The sequence below is a fragment of the Magnolia sinica genome, chromosome 13 (assembly GCF_029962835.1).
Source record: "Magnolia sinica isolate HGM2019 chromosome 13, MsV1, whole genome shotgun sequence".
In the NCBI taxonomy this organism is placed as follows: domain Eukaryota; kingdom Viridiplantae; phylum Streptophyta; class Magnoliopsida; order Magnoliales; family Magnoliaceae; genus Magnolia; species Magnolia sinica.
The window spans coordinates 34,159,132-34,186,868 of NC_080585.1; the positions used below are offsets into that span (position 1 = coordinate 34,159,132).

At 41.6% G+C, this 27,737-nt stretch overlaps 1 protein-coding gene across 4 annotated transcripts in view; it reads left to right on the plus strand.

Annotated features, from left to right (window-relative positions):
• The window catches only part of LOC131223531 (mRNA export factor GLE1), a 67,314-nt gene extending 45,503 nt beyond the window's left edge, over positions 1-21,811 (plus strand). For 3 of the 4 annotated variants that reach the window (XM_058218974.1, XM_058218973.1, XM_058218975.1), the window contains 5 exons: positions 6,608-6,685; positions 17,761-17,844; positions 19,024-19,155; positions 20,539-20,661; positions 21,445-21,811. In XM_058218974.1, coding sequence (XP_058074957.1) covers positions 6,608-6,685; positions 17,761-17,844; positions 19,024-19,155; positions 20,539-20,661; positions 21,445-21,660 — 633 coding nt within the window. In that variant the 3' untranslated portion in view covers positions 21,661-21,811. The remainder of the gene's footprint in view (positions 1-6,607; positions 6,686-17,760; positions 17,845-19,023; positions 19,156-20,538; positions 20,662-21,444) is intronic. The other variant, XM_058218976.1, reaches the window with a different exon arrangement.
• The last annotated feature ends 5,926 nt before the right edge of the window (positions 21,812-27,737 follow it).

Below are 27,737 nucleotides of genomic sequence, written 5' to 3' on the forward strand. Positions count from 1 at the left end.
TTGTGACGGGGAGAGAGGGAGGGAGGGAGGGAGGGAGAGCTCTGTCCTTTTATAGAGCACCAGTGATAGGGAGGGAGGGAGAGCTTTGTCCTTTTATAGAGCACCAGTGATAGGGAGGGAGGGAGGGAGGGAGGGAGAGCTTTGTCCTTTCATAGACCACCGGTGATATTCCAACACCATCTCTGATGGGGACATCATGCCCACATGTACGCCCCCTACCCTACGCACATACTTAAGGAGGAGGAAAGCCCCACTATCGATCTGGATCGACGACGACATCTACGGAGGACCTCTTAGCTAGGAGGCTGTGCTATGGATCATTGGAGTGTACCCGATCATCATGTGGATCCCACCATTAGATCTCATGATTGGGGCTCACTACCCTAGATGATCTAGGATTTTGAGTTTTGGTTATTATTGCTATTAGAAACATCATGAATGGTTTTGATTGCGTTGATTAGTTGTTATTTTGTTACTTCGTCTCTAAGTCTTAGTATACGCACATGGCGTGGCTTTTGGGGTTTAAGGTTTTCCTATAAATAGGCAACCCCTTGTAGGTTTTTTTTAATTGAAGCTTATGAATAAAATTCTGTATTTTTTCTTCTTTATCCCTCTGAGTTGAAGAAGCTAATTGGGTGCGAAACCCTCCCTTCCTCGAAGGGCTAACTACCGTGGTGCGAAGCCACAACCATCCCAAATCATCCCTATCTCTTCCACCCCACATCCACCATCTTCCACAGCCCTTCCATCTTCAGATTTATCCTTTTTTTAATTTTTTAATTTTTTTTTAAAATTTTGTGCTCAAGTTCTCCACTATAGCAGATTTTTAGATTTTGGCCCACTAGAGGGGCTGAAACTTCGGCGGAGCACCACTCACACACCGGAAGGCTCGCGAAACTTGGTGTGAGAGTGGGTCTGTCCTGCCCGACCAAGCCCTAGCTGGCATTTTTCAGTTTCGTGGGCCCCACACACGTGCGGCTAGACAGCCACGCATGTGCGCCCAGGTAGGCCTGCCGTCCACACGCAAAATCCTTCTCTAGTTCTTTTCTCTCCTTTATTTCTCTCCTCTCTCGCCTTAAATCCCAAACCCTAACCCTAGAAAATCCCAGATTCTAAGTATTTCCAACTTTTGCAAACCCTAGGTTTTTTCCTATTTGAAACATGGTGAATCTCTTGAACTGGGGAACAGTCCTTTGCAGGATTGGATGAATCTACACTCCATTGGGTATTGTTTGGTTTATAATTTTACTTGATCCAGCCCTAAACATATGTAGGCTTGGACCCTCGTAGATTCCCCTTGTTGAATGTTTGAACATATGTAGGACGTGATTATTTTATTTTTATTTTTTGTGATTGTTTAGAAATTGGTATGATCTAAAGCTTGAAATCTTGCACCTCATATTTAATTTCATGTTCTGTATTAAATTTGGTATCAGAGCCTAAGTTTTTCATAGGGGAATGCATTGCATGTTTAGGGTTTAGTCTACTCATGTCTATTTTGCATCAAGTCTCATCATATACGGCTGTTTAAGACCCATCATTCACAACATGGACTACTGAGTTTTCTGTTGTCAGAAAATTTTCAATTTTCATGGCCGAATTTTCTGTTAACAAACTATTTGTGCAGTTATGTTACTGGAATTTTAGTAGCATTGTGTAGTTTCCCTCATATAGAGTCCTATAGGATCATTTAGTTCCATTTAGATGCATATGGTTGCATTAGAGGGTTTTTGAGTTGAGTCAGTGGTTGTATGTCCACACGTATTGGTCGTGGTTTTGGTTTGCACCCCACGCTAAACATGGAGCAATTACAAGAGTTAATGGACAACATAATCTGACAGTTTGAGTCTTTGGGTAAGCGCTTGGAACAATGTATTGACCAACGCTTGGATCAGATCAATGTACGCATTACCCAACTAGAGACCTCCGCTCGGGCAAACCCCGCCATGGGAGAAGATGCCCAATCTCAGGCAGGTGGTCAGGAGGACCGACAAAGGAATGGAGGTGGCCAAAGAAATGGTCATGCGCGAACACCCGTGCACCCACACCGCGAGGGGCATCATGATCATTATGACCAGAATGCGCAACTCCTCAAGGGAGTTAGAGTAGAGGCCCCTACGTTTGATTGTCACTTGGACCCTAAAGCTTTTCTAGATTGGTTGGTGGATATGGACCACTGTTTTGAGTGATATGACATGTCGGATGCTCATCGAGTCCGATTTGCCAAGATGAAGCTTGTGGGCCAAGCAAAGAGGTTTTGGGCTACTGTGGAGCGAAATAAAGAAAAGTTGAGGGAGCCCCCCAATAGTCTATTGGGGAGAAATGAAAGAAACTTTTAAGGAAAAGTACCTCCCTTTCTCTTATCACTTGAGGTTGATTGAAGAATGACAGTCTCTTTGACAAGGTTGCATGAGTGTGACTAAATACATTGAGAAGTTCGAAGAGTACTTGTCCCGATGTGAAGTTGAAGAGGATCCCGTACTCACTCTTGCTCGATTTAAGATGGGCCTTTGTTTTGACATTAGGAGAAAATTGCTCGCCAAGGACAGACACTCTTGAGCAGATGTATCAAGTAGTGTTGGAGGTCGAGCAATACCTCAAAGCATTTGTGGGAAGGCAGTTTGAGTCTCGTGATTCTGGCGCTAAGGCCAACCCTTCTGGGGATAAACTTGGCACTGGATATCAGTACAATCCTTCTAGTAGTTCTCAGTCTAGGCCCAAGGATGATAAGGGTAAAGAAACTATCGGATCTAACTCGTGTAGAAGTGATGCGACTAGGTGTTTTAGATGTCAGGGGTTTGGTTACTTTGCCCACCAGTGTGGCACGAAAGAGGGCACCAAGGTGTTCCTTATTGAGGGGTAAGTAGAAGTAGTGCTCCCAGAAAGTGACGGTGAGGAGGAAGAATATAAGCCAGCAGGAAGCCCTAGTGATGAGGAAGAGGGAGTGCAAGAGTCCGCGACCCTTGCAGTTGTGTGTTGCGCCTTTCCACAAGCAAAGAATACTGACGATTGTCACCACAACACGATCTCTGATACTTATACAAAATGTAGTGATAAGAGCTGCAAGATGATCGTGAATAGCGATAGTTGTGCCAATGTGGCATCAACTGACACTGTGAGCCGTCTGGGCTTGAAGCCCATCCTCAACCCTATAGAGTGTCTTGGGTTGATGAAACTTCCATTCCAGGCTCGCATCGTTGTCTTGTTCCTATTTAGTTTGGATCATATAAAGACACTTTGGTGTGATGTTGTTCCTATTCAGTTTGCAACATATAAAACTAGGAAGCCTATTGATCTTGTCCCTATGTCTCTATCCCATAGGTCATCAGAGTCTGCAGAGTCCTTTGCACATCACATTCATTCATTGCATCAAGAAATCAGGTAAAAGATCAATACTAGTAATGAACATTACAAAATTTCTGCAGACCAATATAAATGATTCAATGAATTCAATGTAGGGGGCTTTGTGATTGTCCGTATCAGACCAGAGCGGTACCCTCAGGGAGCCGTTCGTAAATTACATGTGCGTAGCACTGGACCATTCAAAATTATAAAACGAAACGGTCTCAATACGTATGTGGTAGATCTTCTACATTTCATGGGAATTAGTTCCACATTCAATGTGGATGATCTATTTACATTTCAAGGGACCATTGATACATTGTCCAGCCTTTCACCGAACCAACCTGATTCCCCAGACATTTCCTTTGATCCATGGCCTCTTCCCGACCCATCTTCCCAGCCTCTACCTCCCATGCCTACCCTTCCCACACCCAGAGAGGAGATAAATGATATTCTGGACCATCAGATAGTATTGACGTTGGACGGCGGGTTTCAAAAGTTCCTGGTCAAGTGGAAGTTACGCCCAGCTTCAGACAGTACGTGGCTCATTGAGGAGGAGTTTTAAAGACTTGATCTTGACATTTTGGAGTGGTTCAGGAGTTTTGTTTTGTCAGTCATGAAACTTTCGCAGCCGGGGAGAGTTGATGAGGACATCATGCGCACACGCACGCCCCTCACCTTACGCACGTACTCAAGGAGGAGGAAGGCCCCACTATCGATCTGCATCGACAACGACATCTATGGAGGACCTCTTAGCTAGGAGGCTGTGCTATGGATTATTAGAGTGGACCCGATCATCGTGTGGATCCCACCATTGGATCTCATGATCGGGGCCCACTACCTTAGATGATTTAGGATTTTGAGTTTTGGTTATTATTGCTATTAGAAACATCATGAACGGTTTTGATTGCGTTGATTAGTTGTTATTTTTGTTACTTCGTCTCTAAGTCTTAGTGTGCGCACATAGCGCGGCTTTTGGGGTTTAAGGTTTTCTTAGAAATAGGCAACCCCATGTCGGTTTTTTTTTTAAATATTATTGAAGCTTATGAATAAAATTCTACGTTTTTTCCTCTCTATCCCTTTGAATTGAAGAAGCTAATTGAGTGCGAAAGCCTTCCTTCCTCGAAAGACTAACTACCGTGGTGCGAAGCCACAATTATCTCAAATCATTCCCATCTCTTCCACCTCACATCCACCATCTTCCACAGCCCTCTCATCTTCAGATTTATCATTTTTTTTTTTTTTTTTGTGCTCAAGTTCTCCACTACAGCAGATTTCCAAATTCTGGCCCACTAGAGGGGCTGAAACTTTGGCGAAGCACCACGCACACACTGGAAGGTGGATTGCCATGAAACTTGGTGTGAGAGTGGGCCTCTCCTGGCCGACCAAGCCCTAGCTGGCCTTTTTCAGTTTCATGGGCCCCACACACGTGCGGCTAGACAGCCATGCACATGCGCCCAGGTGGGCCTGCTGTCCACACACAGAATCCTTCTTTGGTTCTTCTCTCTCCTCTATCTCTCCTCTCTCGCCTTAAATCCCAAACCCTAACCCTAGAAAATCCCAGATTCTAAGTATTTCCAACTTTTGCAAACCCTAGGTTTTCTCCTATTTGAAACATGGTGAATCTCTTGAATTAGGGAATAGTCCTTTGCATGATTGGATGAATCTACACTCCATTGGGTATTGTTTGGTTTATAATTTTACTTGATCCAGCCCTAAACGTGTGTAGGCTTGGACCCCCGTAGATTCCCCTTGTTGAATGTTTGAACGTATGTGGGACGTGATTTTTTTTTGTGATTATTTAGAAATTGGTATGATCTAAAGCTTGAAATATTGCACCTCATATTTAATTTCATGTTTTGCATCAATCTCCCACCCCACTTTTAATTGGAATTGCTCATGTGGAATCTGATGTATCCATGATGGTTCAAGTTGCAAAGCCATGCACCAAACAAAGAGAGAAAACAAGAAAATTCAAGTTTCCATCTATCCAAAATAAATCTGCATAGTTTGCTCTACAAAACATTTCCTAAATGCTAACCTCAATTGCATGTAAATGAATGTTTGACACACATGCATGGATTCCTACCCCACCAAAAATGACTTGGAAAATCCAAATGAAGAAACTTCAAAATACCCCCAATTACAAAAAGCCCTTACCATGAGAAAAACTAAAGCATGCAAAATGAAAACAAATTGAGAAACAAGTATGTTTTAACCTTTAACATGTGGGGTCAATTTGAGCCTCTGCCATGGCCAGTTTTAATAGCATGGAGAAAAGAAGATCGACCAGGTTTTGAATAACAATATCCACAGGCGTATCATCCAGGCCTGAAAACGATACGATACAGGGCACAGCTGACTGTAACGGACAATACAGGCCCCTCTTAGCCAAATTGTTTCGACCCAAAAAATCTTGAAAAATTATTGAGCAAATAGGAAAAAATGTAATAAATAAATAAATAAAAATCCTGGAATCATCTTTTTGTAATTTTAACCTTCATTCAATTGTGAATCAGACCACTATTTGATAAGAATGTTGTCTATTGGCTGGACCTACTGAAAGTCAACCAGTCAGGCCCTAATCAAACAACAATCAAGCATGATTTAGTCGGTTATGGCCCATTTCATTGAAAAACAACAAAAAGAATATGAAAAACGTAAAAGCTAATGGTTTATCCCTTTCCCATTGCCCAAAATGGTTCATTCCACTTTATTCATCTTCCTCTAGGTCTTCCTCTAGGGTTGTAACAATGAAAAAAGTTAAAAAAAGAAGAAGATAGAGACAAAAAAGAACAAAAGAGGGCCCTCGTGGCTATATCGGCCCCATATACTTGTGGATATGGCCCATATTAGACGTATCGGCTGATAAGGCCCCTTTTTTCCAAGAAGTCAATGCACCCCTATATTGTGTATTGGAGGAGACTGATACAGTTAGAATACAGTTGATAAGGTCATATCATAACCGGTTTTTTTTTTTTTTTTTTCTTTATAAACAATGAAGGTTGATGTTGGTGGGCTGCCTTGATATGGTTTGACATTTCTTGTTTCTTTGGGTATGATCCTGAACAAACATGATTCTCTATTTGCATCATGTATCAGTCGTGAAAGGTTTCGATGGATGAATTAATCTAGTTTCTTATATGTTTTTATTTGTTGAATATTGATTGTACACAAATAATGCATATCATTTGTTACTCACAAACTTTCCTCTCTATATAAGATACAGCGTCAGCCATTCTCATTCCTCATTTTGATATTTTAGGTTGTCTCCCTATGCGAAGTAAGCATTGGTGCTACTGCTTTTGCTTGTGCCCGTATCATCGTCATCGTCACTTCACAGGTTTTTTTTGTATTCATTCCTCAAGTGGATCAAGTTTCCAATAATATGTATCTTTTTCATTTATTTTATTTGGAGGAATTATTTCTGCATAACAGCTGATATTATCATTTCCCAGTTTGCGAGGTGTTATTTTTGCATAACAGCTAATATTATCATTTCCCAGATTGTGAGGTATTATTTCTGCATAACAGCTGATATTATCATTTTGAAGATTGGTTTAAAATCCAGATATTCCTTTGCTTCCATAGATCAATTAAATATGCCCTTTTAACTTTCATTAAACAGGCATATTTTGTTGGGCCATGAGGAAGAAACTTACTGTCATTATTGGATATCTATCTATTTTTCACACTAATTTTTCTTTTGACTTGGTTTTTTACTTCCCAGCAACACACAATTATAATTGGATTGTTGCAAGTACTTGAATATTTTTTTTGGATAATGATAGGATTTCCCTTGAGATTGAACTCTGCATCTACCTATGTGTTGAACTGTATGACTGCTTATTTTGGATTTAGAGTGAACTGCTCCTATTGGTTAATAAGGGAATTCGTGCTTGTATATGCTAGGAATTTGTATTTTAGTGGCATACTCAGCACTTGTATCAGTGTACTGGTAGCATTGGCTACCCCCAGCCAATTGGCCCTCACTTGGACTACTTTGACAAACACCACTATTTTAGCATTGTGCCCCTCCCCCAAACCCAACAGCCACCGCCATCTAGGAGCTGGCTCATTGATTGGCCCCGTAAATTCAAGTGTCTTTGCTTTTTTGCACACTTGCACTATGTCATACGTATGCAATCATGCTGGTATATGCATCTGGCTGCTCCCAAAAGTGTATTCTTCTTAATTGGGAATAGATTTGTTCCTGCAATCTTAATAAGAGAACCCAACCTTTTGGGGTTCCCTTCAGGGAGTTTGAATACCCTTTTTTTTTTTTTTTTTGTTTCTTTGAGGGGCTGGGGAGTGCCTTCATTGCTTCCTAATGTGCATAATCTTAGGCTGTCTACTCCAGTTGTAATTGTTTGTACCTGAGACCATGAACTTACTGCAAAATGTGTCTATAATTAACCAGAAATTACTTGATGCTGAGGAAGTTATTGCCGTGGCATTTTTCTTCCTACGCATTGCCTACCCACACACTTCTTCCCTTATGTTGCAAGATTTTCATATGGTCAGTGATTACTGCCGAACATGTCACAAGAATGGAGACATGGAGGCAAGTGATATGGCTAGTTAAAACGTTCATTTAGTTACTCTAGCCAACCTTCAAAAAAGGGATTGGGCCCTGGCAAACATGTGTATCATGTACTGAAAGAAAGCATAATCCATGGATAATAATTTTATACACCGGTTTGGAATATATGGTCAGCATTCTTTAGCCTCTTTGAAGTGTAATGGGTCCATGGTTCTGAATATCGATTTCAGGGGCCATATCCCCTCCAAAAACCAAAATGATACAGGCTGTGACAGCCTGTTATGTCATTGGCCCCAATTTTTTATTTGCTTAAAATGTTGTATTTGGTTTATCAAACTATTCTTTGCTAATAATATTCCCTGTTAGTATGACCTGCTGATAGTCAACCAAATAGGCCCTAGTTGCACAAGTGAAGCAATGATTTGGTTGATTATGGCCCATTACATCGAAGTATGAAAAAAGAAAAAAATGGTCTATTATGCTATGATTCGTCGAATTCCATTCAGAGCCTTGTGTTTCGGTCCCCAAAATAGGTCTAGATCCAGTCTAAATGAATTTCTAAGGGTCATAGGGTTGAAATGAAGAAAGGGGTGGAGAAAATGAGAGAAAAGAAAACTAAAAGGGGACCTCTATAGTTGTATCAGCGAATACATCCTTATGTGTGCACTTCTTTTTCTTCTTCTTTAAAAATTTAAAAAAAACAAAAAAAAAAAAACACCATGAATGGATCTTGTCCATAGAAAAACATCAAACAAAAAAAAAAGTACAGGGTAGTAGTTGTTGGAGCCTAGCGAGCGAGAGGAGAGCGTATTTTCGGGCATACTGCGCTACGAGCTGAAGCCATGCGCTCAAGCTGTGACTCCTCTACAATAGATTCAGATAGGCGGGATTCACGGATCGTCCGTGTTGACAGAGCATAGAAGCCAGAGCCAATGTTAAGCTGTTGCCACCCGTCGACATTGCTTGTTTACTTCAAAACTAAAGCATGCTAGTGCGTTTTACTAATAGTCTTTTAAGTCGTTGCTTGCTTGCTGGGACCTTTAGATGAGCAGACACTGCCGGAAGGAAGACTCGCGCTAAATTCCAGCCTTTGTACATTCTGCACTCCCGCAAGGGAGGAAATCAACAGGTGTACCTCGGGTTTCTCGGGTGTTTACGACTGATCCGATCAGTCTCGTGATGAATAAAAGTCTTATCCGATCTTCCACTGACGAGAGGTAGCCTCTGCATAATCCCATTTAGGGCTGGGATACTGGGTGAAGTACCGGCTCTGGACTGGTTCTTCGTCACTACGAGTCACTCATTGATTGAAGGAAGAAGAGGCAGAGCGAGCTACGGGTAGAATCATTAGTTGGGCCAATGAGATCCAATTTCTCTGTCGGTGCCTCGACTTTCTCCACCCCTGCTATTGGCGGGCTAAACATAGCCCTATTACTCGATTTCTATTATTGGGTTTCAATCTCCACTCCGGATCAATCGGAATTTTCGGGACAACGAGTGAGTTGCGCCCTGTCAAGGCGGAAGTTGCGGGTTCGAGCCCCATCAGGTTGATTTGGTCTCTATCATAAACAAAGAAAAAAGAAAAAGAACTACGGTAAAAAGGGTAAAAAAATAGAAATGCCAAAAATTTAGAGAATGAAAAGGTCATTTTTAATACAGTTTGGACTAAAAATACAGAGTGAGAGAAACGACTATATACGTTCATATTATATATGAATAAGGTTAAGATAGAAAATTTTAATCATAATTGTTGATGTAGAAATCTAGTCGTGCCTGTTAGACTTGTTTGGTACCTGCAAGAACCAATCAATGGGGGACCCTTCGATGCTGAAGATAGAAGAGCGGATCAGGGTCTAGTCGAGTTAGGGTTTTTTTTTTTTACCTCTCACTATAGATGGGGTCTCTATTTATAGTTTTAATTGCATAGATGGGAAACGTTCCTACATAGTAGGTGTGTATCATAGAACAGATTTTCTCCTTGGTATGTCGCCACTTTCCCCGAGTCCTTAGGCGAGGATCTTGGGGAAATCTTATCTTATCACTCCCAAGTGGTTGGCCTCCGAGGAGTTCAAGATTGATGACCGAGTCCGACCTCATTGGTAGGGTAGTCGGGATTCTTGGTCAATATATGTAGTCGGTCTTCTGTGGCTAAGGGTGCCCTTGCAGTTGAGTCGATAGTCGTTCGTTGGTCGCAGCTGGACACCCCCTCACGATTGGTCCTTGAGTTCATGGAGGTAATGTTCGACATCAGAGACTGGGCTGATCTCTTCCATGCTTTACGTTTCTTTCATCTTGACTGATGCTCGACTCGGATAAGAGTTTAGTCTGTGGCAGGGGGCCGAGCTCTCACGCGACCTCCATCACTTGCGCTATGCACTCTTTTACTTTGTACATTTTGGTCTATCCATCTTTACCCATAACAGTAGCCCCCTTACTTCCAAGCGCTCGTTAGAGGCTCGGAAAGTATATGTTGCAAGTCGCTTGAGTGTAGGAGTTCGTGCGCAAGTGGTCGGAGGTTGGAAGGTTTCGCCATCATGGTAGATGATGGAGAGGTGGTAGGCGCGGGAATCTAAGCAGATCCACTAATGATAGTGGAGTAGCTCGAGGCGGCGCATATGGCGGCGTCCTTTCTTCTCCGAGCGTGTAATGAGGTGACACCTGTCTTTGCCTCAGTGCTCGGACCCGCCCATGAATTGGAGGTTGCCACATGGCCCGCAGGCTGCGCTGGTGTGCGTCGCATCACCTCTTCCGGTCCTATCATTGATTGATAGTCATTAATGCCTCGACCAGAATATCGGTTTAAAAAAAGGGTGGGGCGCCCTTACCTCATTTGCTCCCTTCCTTCCCTTGTTGCTTTGCCTCTTCACCGAACCCGACGATTTCCGGTAAGTCGGAAATCCCTCTGCCCTAATCTTTCCTGTTTGTTCTTCTTCTTTTCCGGCTTGTTCTTCTTCTTTTTTGGCTAGTTCTTCTTGTTCGTATTCTGCTCGGGATGTCGGATCTCTCAGACAGGTGGTCGATGTCGGGAGCATTTCATGGTGAATCCATTCCCACCACTGACTCTCAACCGAATATACCCTCCCCTCCTTCCTACAGTATCGGAGGGTGAGGAGGCGGAAGTTCCTCTCCCGCCAACTAGACTAGACATCCCGCCAGTTGTAGGGCCCCAAGGAGTTTGGACCTTTGGGTCGATCTTAAGGGATGCCGACTTGATTAGGGTCAGGTCGGACTATCGTATCCCCGAATCGGTGGTGCTTTGGGCACCCGATCTAGGGGAACTTTCAGGTAATCCTCGCGAGTGTGTGTGGTCTCTGGCTCCCTCTACATCCCATAGTATAGGGAGTCACCACTACTCTGAAGTTGGCCCCAAGCCAGTTGATTCCAAATGCTTGGAGGGCATTATTTGGGACATATGTCCTCTAGCCACAGCTCGGACATCCCAAGCTATCCGTGGACGAGTTCCTGTACTTGTACAGGGCGAAGGCCAGCCCTACAGATTTAGGTTGGTATTACTTTTCAGCTTGGGCAAATCAAGGCCAGGCTCTCGTCATCGACAACCCTTCTTTCAATAAAGGGTGGAAGAATAAGTGGTTCTTTGCATCGGGGGAGTGGGCAGCCCTAGTGAGCAGTGTGGGTAGGCCGCGTCCTCAAACCCCCACTAGGTTTGCGAATCCAGGTCGAGAGTTGTCGAGTTTTACAAGATTAGTCGTAACATGTGTTTTTATTCGCTGATCGGCGTTTATCTACATGCAGGCCTTCCTCGCTCACAGCCTGGGCTTTCTTCGCGTCAACTCCATCAGATTGCATGTGCGAGGCTACAAAGCGCTGTTGAGAGGAGTTGGAAGAGACTGATCACTCCTCAGTCTCTTTATTAGACCGGCCTTTCTCCAATTGCTTCTCGATTAGCTAGTATAATGTGCTTGGCTGGGCCTATTACTTTCATATTTGGAAGTTTCATCATGTATCTGACCTGTCCCCCCCCCCCGAGTCGTAGATCTGTCTAATCGTCTTCGCCCCGCGAAGAAGGTGAGGCTCCTTTCCCTAGCCAAGATGGAACGTCTGAAGAATACCATAAAGAATGGGGGTACCTTCTCTGTCCGCCAAGGGGGGACTTTGGTGGTGCGATGGGTAGGGCCGTGCTTATTGGAATCCCAACCACCGACGAACAATTTGTGGCGGCTATTGATGAGGCGGTGCTCGAGGCCTTTGTACGCGTTCTCCCCTCCACCAGCAGCGACTAAGGAGGTGGTTGACCTGGAGTGTTCCTTGGTCTGGGGCGAGGCTCCAGCGAAAGGGGTCCCTACTGCCCCTACCGCTTCTACTCTGGGTGCCGCTCATGAGACGGAGGAAAAGGCCCAGAATGTCCAAAGTAGAAGAGTGCACAACGCAAGTGATGGAGGATGGGTGAGAGCTAGGCCCCCTGCCACAGACTGAACTCTTATCTGAGTCGAGCATCGACCAAGATGAAAGAAACGTAAAGCAGGGAAGAAATCAGCTCGGTCTTTGATGCCGAGCATTACCTCCATGATTGACCCAAGGACCAACCGTGAGGGGCGTCCAGCTGACACCCTGCTAACGCGACCAACGAACAACTATCGACTCGACTGCAAGAGCACCCTTGGCCACTGAAGAACGACTAAATATATCGACCAAGGACCCTAACCATCCTGCCTATGAGGTCGGACTCGGTCATCAATCTTGAACTCCTCGGAGGCTGACCACTTGGGGGTGATAAGATAAGATTTCTCCGATATCCTCACCTAAGGACTTGAGGAAAGTGGCGACATACCAGGGAGAATCCGTTCTATGATACGCACCTACTAAGTAGGAACATTCCCCATCTACGCAATTGAAACTTTAAATAGAGACCTCATCTACAGTGAGAGGTACGCAAAAAAAGAAAAAAAAAAACCTAACTCGACTAGACCCTGATCCGCTCCTCTAACTTTAGTGTCGGAGGGTCCCCCTGCCATAGTCAGGGTCCCCCATTGATTGGTTCTTGTAGGCAGTGTTCGAATTATCTCCGATATTATTGAAATATCTCCGATATTATCTTTATCTCCAGCTCAGCGATACCGATAACGTTAGTAGTATCAGAAATTCTAGGTATTAGCAATGTATCGCTAAGTATCGCCAATGTATCAATGTCGTTAATATAATTGCCAATATTTTCAACTATGTAAATTCTAGATGTCGCTTGTATTATCAATGCATCAAAATAGCCAATGTATCACCAATATTTTCGACTGTAAATTCTAGGTAATGCTTGTATCATAAGTGTATCGACGATATTTCAATAATAACGCAACAAATTGATATCATCAAATTTTTGTTTAATAGAAAAAAATTTATTACATTTTTTTTTTCTTTCATGGGCACATGGTTGTATTTAGTGTTTAATTTGTCATTGATAATATTGATAATATCTCGATATTATTGATATTGCAACGTGCACGATATTGAAACCACAATCTTCCGTTTCCTTTCCAATTGTTGATGATTTCTTGGTGAAATATCATGTGTTGTTGATATTTTGCAATATCGCTGGATGTTTGGATGGTAGGTTGGATAGTTAAATAGGCCGAATGGGATGGTTGGACTAATTTCTTACAACAAAACATGCTTTTAAGGCCCCCATTAAATGGAAACTTGTTATGTATGCATTCTTTTTGCAATTTTTTTTTTTTATAAAAACCTCTAAATAAACAAATATGTATATTTTAACATCTCCTGAAGTTTTGCTAAAAATTCCACTGTTTTCCCCATGTTTCCCCGCATTTCCGGTTATTAGCGATATTATCGGCGATATTGATATTGTTTTCGTATCCTTGGCTACCGAAACTTGTAGCGATACCGATACTTCGAACACTGTAGTGTTCAAATTATCTCAGATATTATCCAAATATCTCCGATATTATCTTTATTTCTAGCTTAGCGATACTGATAACACTGGTAGCGATACTGATAACGCTGGTAGTATAAGAAATTCTAGGTATTTGCAATGTATCGCCAATGTATCAATATCACTAATGTAATCGTCAATATTTTCAACTATGTAAATTTTAAGTATCGCTTGTATTGCCAATACATCAATATCGCCAATGTATCGCCAATATTTTTTACTATGTAAATTCTAGGTAATGCTTGTATCATAAGTGTATCGACGATTTATCAATAATATCGCCAATGTATTGATATCATCATTTTTTATTTTATTTTTTCTCATGGGCACATGGTTGTATGTAGTGTTTAATTTGTCATTGATAATATTGATAATATTGATAATATCGATATCGCAACATGCGAGATATTAAGACCACAATCTTTCATTTTCTTTCCAATTGTTGATGATTTCTTGGTAAAATATCATGCGTTGTTGACATTTTACAGTATCGATGGATGTTTGGATGGAAAGTTGGATGGTTAAATAGGCCGGAGGGGATGGTTGGACTGATTTCTTATAACAACACATGCTTTTAAGGCCCCATTAAATGGAAACTTGTTATGTATGCATTCATTTTGCATTTTTTTTAAAAAAATAATTCTGAATGTGCTAATATGTACATTTTAACATCTCCCGAAGTTTCGCCGAAAATTCTACCGTTTTTCTCATGTTTCTCCGCATATTCGGTTATTGGTGATATTGATATTGTTTCCATATCCCTGACCAACGAAACTTGTAGCGATATCGATACTTCGAACACTGCTAGCACCAATATCAGGCTCATGTTCCTCTACATCGCAATTGCCCTCGACATCCTCATCTGTCTCATCTATCATAAGAGTTGCCTTATCTATTATAAGAGCTTTACCTTTTTCTTTGTTTGGGTATTCGTTTGCGAGGTGACCATTACCATTGCAACGGAAACATTGCATGTGCTCACTTTCATTCGAACTAGTGTTAGCTAGACTTTACCTTTAACATCTCTGTTATAGGTGGGAGCATCAGTTGGGGCTTTAGTCTGTCTCTCAGGGTTAGGTTTGACTCCCTGAGGAGTAACCCTGCCACCGGAATCATGAGACCTAAACTACTTCATGGTCGATTGCACTAGGTATCATTCGAGCTCATCTACCTTATGGTAGGCCTCCTTTAGTGTACCAACATCAAGAGGGATGAGCTCATGCCTAATCTTAGGGCGCAGGCTCGCCCTAAAATGAGGCAGGGTCACAGCAGGGGACATGTCGACATCACATCACATCATATACTCCTCAAATCTATCGATGTAATCTGATACAGGCATTGACCCTTGCCTCAAGGACTGTTGCTGATCCAAAAGGCGATCACAGTAGGAGAGCAGGACGTATTTTTCTCTAAGAAGTTCTTTCATTTCAACCCATGATGTAATGGATTCATCTCCACGCCGCTCTGTCTTTCGCTCTTTATTGGTTCAAAATAGCTTGGCTTGACCCATCAACTTTATCTCATCGAACCTCGCTCAAAAGCGATCTGACATGTTATGCCACTCTAAGAAGTGGTCCATGTCAGTTAGCCAAACAAGGACATGCTTCGAGTTCAAGTGACCATCAAAATTGGGAGCATCGACTTTGACACTCTTCATAACCCATTCCTCAAGGTCACAATGATCTCATGACTCTCTATGGGCATGTGGGCGCGTAGTCCTACATGACCCACTCACTGACCAAAGTTCCTTTCACCATTCCTAATGGGTTTTACTAGGATTGGACCCTGTTCAATTGGATCCTCATCCCCTGGCTCTCCTGCCCGAGATCGGTGGTCTTTCCTGGTGATGGGGGTACCATGAGAGGTAGCCTCTAGCCGCTTGATACACTGGTTGCTGGCAGTTAATTGTGCGGCAGTGGTCCTATTATGCCTCTCAATGTGCGTCAGGCGGCGATTAATATTTTCGAGAGCCTTAGCAATTTGATTTAGGTTCATGGTGGGGAATAGACCAAAACCACGACCTGTTCACGTTTGCATGCACCAAACGACCCTAATGAAAGGTAACCTAGTTGTATGTGTACTATATGATGAATACGATGCAAAATTCAGATTTGATGATATTTAATGTAATACTATATGATGCACCTGTACTTTATGTATGATGACCCTAAGTACCTTAAATCTTATGGATAGTCCTCAAATGATTCTAATAAGGCCAAAACAAAAAATTCAACAATTAGGTCTCTTAAAATCAGTTAGTTTGAAATTTTCAATAATATAAGACTTTTAAAATACCCAGGCAGAAAATTCAGCAAGCCAAATCAGAAATTCAGCAAGTTATATGCGATTTATATGCTCTACTATTGGTTTAGGAATTTCGTAGAACACCTACCCTATGCTAGACCTAGGCTCTGATACCAAATTCGATGTAAGATGAGTGAAACTAACCTAGGATGTAAGATATGAGATCAAATACACATCAATGTCAATAATTTTCAACATATAAAATCAAACGCATCCACATTACAAATTCAGATTAGCAACGCAAAGGGCCTAGGCTATCACATACGCGGTACACGAAGATATAAAATATTACGAGACTAGCCCACTTGGAAGTATGGACTTCCAATCTAGCGTGGGTAGTGCAGCATCCACGTGAGAAAACAAAGACACTAATAAAATCATATTTGGGGAATGGGTTTATTTTATTTTTTAAAAAATCAGATTTTCGTTAGGGGTTTTGAGGTTAAGAGATTGAGGTTTGGGGATTAAGGGAATTAGGGATTAGGGCTCCGTTATATATAGGGTTTGGAGGGGACTCAAGGAAGGAAAAGTACCAAAAGGGGGGCCCACAAGTGGCAGCCCGTATGGACGTGTGCGCATGTTCACGTGTGGATGGGTAGTGGGAAAGAGAAAGGACATGGATTGTGGGTTGGGTTTTGATGGGTTTAGAGGAGTTGGAAGGGAAGGTGAGGAAGAAAAGTGAAGAAATGGTGTACCTTATTGGAGAAGAGAGAGGAAGAAAGACACCTTGGAGGAATCCACTACCAAGCAATCTTCTACCATTCTACGGTTCAATTGGAATGGAGGGTTTTCTCTCAAACCCTAAAGGAAGAGGAAGCCCCCGCGCCCGGCTTTAATGTTAAACCTTAAAAAAAAAATTACAAACATGCCAGTCACTTAAGTGACATGGCCTATAATCCAAAATAAGCAAACTAAAACACTCACCATCAATCTTAACCATCAAATAAATCCTAAAAATAACCAAAAACATAAATTAAATAAGATCAGGGTCCAAGGGCCCATATTTGAAAGATCTGGTGCCCCGATGGTCTGATCGACAAGATCCAACGGTCAGATCGACAAAATAAATAAATCCTATTAGTAAAATTGTCTCCTAAGCAGCCCACATGCATCATCCCCACGTGGGTTATCCACAAAAAGAGTTGCGCTGATGTTGGTGATCGCCTCCATCTCTGGTACACCCGAGTAAGTCCTCTGATGTCCCCATCATTTATAGGAAAACTTTTCTTGTGTTGCTGATAAAACATGTTTATTCAATTACTATTCTCATTAAGGACATTGGTGCAATATTTTATGGTTAGATTGTTACAGATGGTAGTGTAAACATGAACAATTATATGGTGCTCTATTGCAAACTGAACAATTTAGCAATTGAAAAATTATCAACCGTGATAAAACTGGCTTAGGCTTTGGAAGGGACTGGGAATCATAAAGCTTTTATATGAATGATGTCACCTGATTTCCATTTTCAGGTCGACTGTGGCTATTGATTTTGTTTTCCATGTTACATAAATGGATTTTGGTTACTGCATTGTAATGTCCTCCTTTCCCATTACTAGTCTGTTATGTTAGCATGTGTTTGAACTTTTAACTGATAGTCTGATACTGATAAGGTATTACTGATACTGCTTGATTCAATGGTTTTATGTAATTGTTTTTTGCAATTTAGGTCCCAGTTGCAATGGATATTGTTCTTGCTGAATTCCATAAAGCTTGCATCTACACTGTTCCGAAACATATACGATACTCAGAAGTGAGTTATCATTTTCATCACTTGGCCCGGGGACATTATTTCTCTAGTACTTATGGTGATGGACTGTCCTTGATTGAAAGAATAGAGATTCATATGGAAGAGATCCAACAAATGTGCCGACATACCTAACAACTGCTGACAGACCTGCCACATAAGAAGAGATTCATCTCTTCTTGTGCATTCCCCTAATTATTGCTGGGGGGAAATTATTATCTCGTAGCTGAATATTTTTCTCATGCGATAATGCTGGAAAAAGAACACGTGACAACAAGAACTTCCCTACGTTGGTCTCAGTAGATGTTCCCATGTAGGGACACTTGAAGCAATGTTTTGGAATTTCTTTCCTAGTTTGAATCTGTTAATGTCAACCTTTACATTGTATTTAGAAAATTAGGCAAACACTCTCTTGAGCTGCAAGTTGTTGCCTAAAAGCACACAGTATAGGAAATGCAATTTTCATTAAGACTGCTTCTAGCTTAAAAGGAAAAATAAAAATAAAAATAAATCTTGGTCTTGTGTTCTCACATAAGAAGAGAGCGAGAGTTGATGCAAAACAGAAAATCAGAATTCTTTAAATCATGGAAGGGGTGCACTCAAGCGGTACCGGTACCACGATAAGCTACAGTGGTACTGGTCAAATGTGGGGCTCAAATGATGCATGCATAGAATCCAACACGTCCATCGTATGCATCAGCACATGTTACCCCCAGAGTCCTAAAGTCAGGCTGATCTGAGAATCAGGTGGACCACACCATGGACAATTTGGGAGGGAACATCCACCCTTGATTTGTGTGGAGGGCCCAATGTATTGTATATATGAAATCCAGGCCACTCAGACGATTAATCAGGTCTGGATCAAGGGTCAGCCCGAAAATCACGCTGTTTCAAATTTCAGGTGGGCCCACCTATCAGATTATTCCCTATGCTGTGGCCCAGTTGAGAGTTGGATTAGGCTGATTTCCATTACTTGGGAGTAATATGAGGTGATGTGTTGAATGGAAGGTTGGATGGCTGTAATATATCACGTGGGCTCCACACAAGCTTACAGTGATACCGGTACTACCACTCAAGCATGCCTCATCATGAAAATCTAGCAGAAAGTCAAGTTGCGTCTACACTTGCTCATTTGCTAGTGACATGGATTCTAAAACAAGCTTGATTAATTGAAATTTGTTTCAGTCAGCGTTTAAAACCAAAGAAGCGTACTACAAAGCGATTGGCTATCAGGAAAAGGAAGGGAAGATTGAAAGCACAACCTCTTATTTGCAAAGGGTGGAGGCCTATATGACACTTTATGCTGCACTGGTCCAGGTTCATTGTCATCATCCTATAGATCCGAGTGCTCTACTTTTTTCTGTTACCAATTGAAGAATCTCAAGACCAGTTTTTTGAGACTTTCTAAATCTCTATCTATTGGACTGAGTTTTGATGCACTATTCAATTGTTCAATAAATTGACAATTTTGCAGTTTGCTTATTTACTCTCTGTTGCTGCAATTGGATTTTTAAGTGCATCCAAATTCCAAAAGCAACCTTGAAACTGAGAAGTTCGGTGTTCTGAAAAAAACTCTATACATTTGAAGTTCTTCATTAATAGAGACAAATGGACGGTTTACTTCTGGGGGATTTTCAGCTTTCCTGCCCATAAATAGCCACCCATGAGTCACATGAGAATTCAATGTATTCTACTGTATCTATCGAAGAAAAGTAGCATAATTCAATCTAGTGGAAAGAACGATGGTATATCTTAATAGTTTTGATTATCCCGTGATTTTTTAAAGTGGAATTATATTGTCCTTGAGCTGAGGATATGCATGGGATACTTGTGTTTTCAATTTGTAGATGATGCCCATGGTTCAGTGGTCCAGAGGGTGTGCTAGTGCCAATTTATCCTTGGCCGGTTACGTAATGGTAATGGTGGGACCCATTACACAATGCAGGGTTGTAATGCCTGATCTGGAAAAAAGGCCTGCAATGTGCCTGTAATGCCTGCAACAGGCTGATATGGGGCCCATACGTTTTCTCCTTTAAAAAACCCTAAACCTTATAATGACCCATAACAGCTGTTATAGCCCGTATCATACATTCATATGGCTGTCCATTAGATGGGTCGTTACTGTTATCGAATACCTTGAATATGCCCCAAATATCTCCTTGACAGAGCAATCGTAACCTTTCAATTTGTAGCCTGCAAATAGACAGTTAAGAAGAACAATAACACGGGTGGAGTGTGTGTACTGACACGGGTGGAGATACCTCGTTTCAACATTTGAGGTCTTGGTATCGATCCCTAGTGGGGGTGGCTAACAGTGGAGTGTGTGTACTGACATGGGTGTATACTAACAAGCTAACCCCCCCAAAAAAAAAATGTAAAAAAGAAAAAGAAAAAAAGAAGAACAATAACACGGGTTTCTGTATCCTGTGAAAAACAGTCCAAGACCAGTGGCTAGGATCTTCTTGTCTGAGATTTTCAGGGCATGGTCCATCCACAGCAGGCAATGGTCTGGATAATTGAGCCATGGGCGCCACTTTTACAAACTGCAAACCCCTAGTGCATATTCTCGGGTGGAGGATCATTTAATACCTCATTCTGAAAGTACTGTTCCAGGAATTTCAGTGGCTTTTTCTAACTGCTTATTTCATTGTCCATATCTTATAATCGTACATGTAATACGCTGTTCGTTTATGCCCGCAGACAGAGATCAATGGTTTCAGAAACCTTCATGGACTGAAAGAAGGTTGGGCATGGCTTGCCAGATTTTTGAACACTCTCCCAGTTGAGCCATCCACCGCGGTCGCACTGCTCGCCTTCCTCAGGGTACAATCTATATGCATTCCTTTTTTACTTCACTAGGGGGTGTGGCACGTGTAATGCACGTGGAGGGAGGTCAGGGATAGGGAGGGTCGGCACTAGAGTTTTGGTATAGGAAAGAGGAATTACATGATACTCTAGCTACACATAATGCTTGATATGCAGGCACTCAAATTAAACCGACTAAATTGTGGAACCAACTGTAGCTAAGTTAAAAGAGTCCGAGAATCATATTGTTTGGAAAATCCTAATTCTTGGATGTTTGGTTTTTTGAAGTAAGACAGTTGGATATTTTCATTTGACCGTCCAATAAATGTCCAGCAATCTAATAATTAAATTACCAAATAAAAGTAGATTTTGGTTCATGATATGTCTAAAAGCTGGTAACCATAGTTTGGATGGTTTATTTTGAACTACTTGTATGCTGCATATGCAAATTTTCAGTAATTTCTAGCTGCCTGTGTATCATCTATAACACTCCGTATGAAAGTATTTCTTGACAGAAAAAGTAGGCATTTGAGAGATTTTTTGCAGGTAAATGCAACCCATTGCCTGGCTTTTGCAAGTGAAATCTTAGCCGTCAGAGGGATGCAAGCCACAATTTTAAAAGTTCCTAAAGTACTCATAAATTTAGTTAAAAGGTGTTCATATGCTTTGAATTTTCAATGTTTGGCACTCTCCAAAACTGTTTTGTGAGGAAAAAAATGTCCAAACGCTATTCTCATTATATATAGTGTAGATGAGTAGAGGCTTCCAGAGTAATTTTCATTCATTTATTATCTCTCACAGGTGGCGGGTTTCATGCTGTTCCGGAGATACAAATCCCAGTTTAGGAAGATCTTGAACATTGTATCCCGTGAGTTCCTGGCCTCGCTGAAAAATCTACGAGATCCGCAGGCGAATCAAGTCATAGAACAGATTGAGTGTTATATTGAATCCAACCAGTATCTCCAAGAACCACAAGGTTGGCAGCTCCAGACGTCTTTGCAATCAAAGGCATATTGAAAGTGCCCGGATCACTGTCCTGTTTGAATTTGTCAGTGATATATGTTTGGCTCTGATCTAAATGGGTCTTGTAACAACTAATGTACAGCATTAGTATTCATAGCTCAAATATTCAATTGGCTCTGCTTGATGTTCGGCCAGGTTGGGTTTACATGAAGACTTGCACGGAGCCTTAGAGGCGTCACCCCTTAGTGTCTCAGATTCAAACCCGAGTCATGCTTCTTTCTTTCTATAAAGACACGCTTTTGACTAGGTTTGAGTTGCATCTAGTTGACTCTATGACTCAGGCTGACTAGAGACCAGGTGACTCACACAGTCAAGTTTCATGGTGACTCAGCTAAAAAAGTAATTGATTTGGGTTGACTCATCTGAGTTCCGAGTCGAGTCACTGAGTTTTAGAACTGTTGATATCATGATTGTATTTAGTTGAATGAGTTGTTGAGTTGACAAAATGACTCATGCCAAGTCAAGACCAGGTCGCTCTTGTAATCTAGTTGCGTAATGACTTGGCTCAGACTCTCGTCCAGTTGAATTGACTCAGATGGGTTCCAAGTCGACGAAGAGTTAACTCAGCCAAGTTGCATCTGGACATGATCCTCGTGAATCTTTGGAAAGGGTTTGCCTGCATCTAATGCATGGAGAGATGGTAGTATGTAATTCAATTTCAGGCTCCAATTTGAACAGTGATTCAATATCTGAATTTCATCGCATTCAATATGCTGGTGGTGGGCTAGATCGAGCTTTGAGTGGTCATTTGGGCCCAAATGTAGAGCCCAGGTTGAGTCTATTTGTTCATTTCGGCATTAAGGGACCTACTTCTACCTTGGGCTCCATCTAAGCTTTAATAGAAATTTTGCCTAAACTTGGCTATCCCCCTATCTGTTTCTGACCGGATTCGGCAAATCAGTGACCTAATTGATAGGCCGAAGCTCGAGCCAAACTTGTGTCTGGGCTAGACCCAAGTGCTTCCCTGTCGTGGGACTGTGCCTCATCTACCATCAATGGACTTTTACCATTTTGGCCAATGATTCTAAGTATGTCAACCATACAAGAGATCAGCTCGATTACAACAGTCTTAATTGGGTGGGCTCAGCTAGGCCGAGATTGCATGGGCCTGCTGTAAGGGCTAACTACCCGTCCAACACATTGTTTAAGCAGCTAGACACGAGCCTCAGCCGACCAACTTGTACCCAGCCCAATATCGTTAACTAAATTCAGCAGAACACCACTTAGCTGCGACCTTGACAGTGGGACGCCCACCTCGTTGTTTGCATGGTATAGCCACCGTCCATCTGTTTTGCCAGTTTATTTTAGGGCATGGTCCCAAAAATGAAGCAGATACAAGTGACCATTGAAAACTTCTTGAGGGCCACAAAAGTTTTGGGTCAAACTGATATTTGTGCTTTCCCTTCCTCCAGGTCTCTCGTGACCTTATCAACAAGTTGGATGACAAATAAACATTACGGTGGACCCAAAGAAGTTTTTAATGGTGGGAATTCAATGAGCACTGTTTCCTGTGGTGTGGTCCACCTGAGATTTGTACCTGCTTCATTTTTGTGACAATGCCCTAAAATAAGCTGGCAAAACGAATGGACGGTGTGGATATTCAATGCATACAACAAGATGGGCCCCACCCACATTGCTGGTTACGGTCGCAGCTAAGGAGCTTCCCATAAAGGGACTCCTGTGGGACCCTTATACATGGTTAAGCCAAGATCTTTCCGAAATTGTTACTGGGCCCAAAATCTCAACGCGGATTTGTGGATCCATTGAAGATGACAAGCCCGTAGTGTTGATGAGAATACGATGGGGGAAGGGACTGACTCATCCGTACAAATTGCTGATCCTATTGTGGATGGAGCACAGCCAAACGATCGCATTGAAGACCTTATTAACCATTTGATTTTCCTCTTTTGATATGGACCACTCGATATTTTCTTTTAACCATCTATTTTGATAGCCACTAAATGGTTGATTAGATTACTTGATCAGTATGATTTTAAAGACATGTTCCATCAACAATGGGACCCACGATTTGGACGGTCTGGATAGATTTACATCTGTGACACATTTGAGAATAAGCCACCACCATTTTCAATATGCTAACACGGTAGTGGAAGCGGATTTCCTGCAAAAGCCCTGCGCTGGGATGCTAGGTGGGCCCACCGGGATGTTTGTGAGAAATCTACCCCGTCCCCATCGCCTTTGAGATATCATTTTAGGACATGCGGCGGAAAATGAGTCGGATACAAAACCCAAGTGGGCCATATGAGAGGAAAAACTGGGGAAAGAGTTTCGTACCGTTGAAACCTTCCTGGGCTCCACTTTGATGTTTATATTCCATCTAAACCGTTTATAAAGTCATTCCCACTGGGATGAAGTGAAAACACGAAAAAGTAAATCTCATACGAAACTTTTGTGACCATAAAAATGTTTCAACGATCCACTTGAGCTCTGGATCTACATCATTTTTTGGCTCATGCCCTCAAATGAGGTGGAAAAAATAAATGGACAGCGTGGATGAAACAAATACATCATGGTAGGCCCCACAGAGCCTGAGCCACGTCGTGCCACATGATATCCCTGTGGCGGGCGCTGCACGCAATCCGCTTCCATTTTTATGGTAATATAGATTTTCTAAAACGCTACACAGCTTTGGTCCTTTGGACGGAGATTACGGTTTTTGCATTGAGAATATAATATTAACTTTCTGATTTTCTCCCTTCAAATTTGAACCATTCATTATTTGACTCTTAAAGAACCATTTGATAGCCATTAATTAAATGGTTAGGATTCATTCCTCATTATAATTTTAGAGATATGCTCCATCCACAATGTGACCTTGGAAGATGATTGCGTCGTAACTCAGTACACTAACAGTAATGAGTAAACTCTGTTGGGTCCACCGTCATTCATGCATTTTATCCACTCCGTCCATCCATTTTATAAGATAATTTTAGTGTTCTGATTAAAACTGAACTATAGCCAAAGCTGAAGCGAACCACACCAAAGGAAACAGTATGAATTGAACGTCATTGAAAAGTTTTTAGAGGCCACGGAAGTTTTAGATCAAGCTGATATTTGTATTTTCCCTTCATCCATGTTTGTGTGATCTTATGAACCGGTTGGATGACAAATAAACATCATTGTGGGGCCTAGCAAGGTTTAAGGTTTTGATGGTGGAAATCATTATATTCCCATTTTTTCTTGTGATACGGTCCACTTGAGCTTTGTATATGCTTCGATTTTGGTATCTACCCCTTAAATGAGTTCAAACACAGATGAACGGCGTGGATAAACTACATTCATTCACAGTAGGCCCAACAGATTTTACTCAGTACGATAAGAGCGTCCTGACCGATTTCCACAGTTTGGATGGTCTGGATAGATGTACATCAGTGCCATATGCAAAAAAGGGTAAGTTGTGTAAACTAACATAGGAATATGTTGGCTCCCTCCTTTAGTCCTTCCCCTTGAAGTTATATTCATTCGCCTATTGAAGGGCTAAAATACAATTTTGAGAGCCAATTAGCTAATAATTCTAGTGACTCATCACGTGATCCAAACCATTCATTTGATCCGCTGCATGTAAATTACTGATCCTCGCCATCCATCAGATGACCATGCCATTAGATCTTCCGGATGAAAAATAGACAAGTTAACACTTCAGATGGGCTGGGGTACGCAACAAATGGACAGCTAGAACATTTTTTTTTATTTAAAGAATTGTTCATTTGTTTTGTACGTTGTGGTCCATCTTACAAGTGAACTGACCTCATTTTTGGACCATGGGATTTAAACAGCGTGTCCCATCTGATGAAAAGCTCAGATATTTCACGTGTGCTTTTATCAGCACTTGTGGTGGCATGTAGATGGGAAGAGCTATAGAGGTACGTGGACTTAGGGGCCATTTGAATGCACGTAAAGAAACTTTTCATAGCATCATCGGATGGCTACGATCATCCAATCAAAGTGATTTTTTGAGAGGGATTGTCATTCAAAGGTGAGCAGACATGACCGACAATCCAGATTAATGATTTAACCTCCTCTATTACAAACAATATGGACCAGCTAGTCTCCAGTTGCTGATCAGATGGTTAGGATTATTAGATTAGAGTGTTCTTTGAAAGGGATGGACAACCAAAGGTGGCCCCACTTGATGGAGCATCCTAATCATTGATTAAACATTCTTTATTGTAATGAATATGGACTATCCATTTTTAGCCACTGAACAGATGGTAAGTTCAAGTGTCTTCTTTTAAGAGGGATGGATAAGCAAAGATGGTAAGTTCAAGTGTCTTCTTCTAAGAGGGATGGATAAGCAAAGATCGTCCCACATGATCCATGGTCTAGATCATTGGTGTACCTTCTTTATTCACCAGTAAGGATTATCTAATTTCTTAACCATTGATTTGATTATTACGATTATAATATTAGAGTTTCTTTAAAGAGGGGATGGAAAATCGAAAATGGGCCCCGCATGATGGACGGTCCATATCACTAACCAAACCTTCTTTACTATTATCAATGTAAGCTGTCCATTTAAATAGTCATTAAGGGATGGTTTGGAGCATCTTATCAAAGTTATTTTTATAAGCGGTGATTAAAGGTGAGTACTACTCATAGATGGTGTATATCATTTATATGACCTTCTATATTAAGGTGAGCTTCTACTTATGGATGGTGTATATCATTTATATGACCTTCTATATTATAATCAATATAGACCATTTGTTTTCCATTATTGTTTAGATAGTTAGAATTGTTGAGGTCAAAATTTGGACCACCCTCCACTCAATGCTGTGAACCTCGAACAGACCCTGGTCCTGCACAGAAAGGTGAGCAAAGGAAACCCTGACTTAAACAGGAGACCCTCTGATGCCTAAGTCAGGCTAGGGAATTTAGGTTTAAGTCGCGTAATGTAGAGAGAGGATGTGAGATATTGTGTACCTGTTGCAATGGGATCCCTTAGTGTTTATACTTGTGGGTTGAGTGGATCGTGTCCGTCTATCTCGACATGATCTACTTAATCAACCGGATATTGCAATTGTGGAGATACTCTACAATCTTTAGATCGTATAGCGCATCGTGTCTTAATGGAGCGTATCTACAGGCGTGATCTTCGGCCATGCCCACATTCGGACTGGTTTCCCATCTCGGTACTTGGAGTATCTTCATCTGGGCTCGGACCTAGTCCTATCTGAGTCTGCGGCTGAGTATCTATAGTTGGAATTCATAATTGAGTCATCGTGGTCAAAGTCTACTAGGCGTGCTTATTCAGGGTTTAGCTCTCGGCCTCTAGGTCGAGGATGACTCGGTCGATCTGGGACCGTAGCTTTTTGGATGAAGACGAGGATGAGGACAAGGACGAGAGCTCGACTCGGCCAACCTTCTTCGAGAACGAGGATGAGAGCTCGGCTCGGCCAACCTTCTTCGGATGAGGATGAGGATGAGAACGAGGACGAGAGCTCGTCTTGCCTGGCCTAGGGTCGTAGTCTAAACGTCCGCTCGCGCCTGACATGATGTTCTCCTTCCGAGGCCCTATTAATTAGTTCAGATGGCTCGGGTTGACCCTGTTTGACCCTGTCCAGATTTCCCCATAACAGGAATCATCATATCAAAATAAATTTTATGGGTGATGGTAATCAAAGGCAGGTCTTATTTGAAAGTGACGATAAACCAATAAATAAAGTGAAATTATATCTTAAATGGTGGATGTATGAACATATGATGGACATTGGCCTTTATTTCATTCAAAAAAATATATTTATCAAACTATGTTCATTATATATATATATATATATATATATATATATATATATATATATATATATATATATTCATTCATTAGTTTTTAACGAAGGTAAAATTATACTTATATCTAAGCGGTTGTTATATTGGTGTATTTTTTTTTATGAAAATCATTTTTCTACATTTATTCATGCCATGATGTATAAGTATAAAAATTCTTTCATTCTAATTTTTGACATGACAACCTTTTTAGCACACATCATATAGAGATAGGATTCACTATATGTATCCTGCCACGTGTAAGTGAACCTCACAACATGTTATAA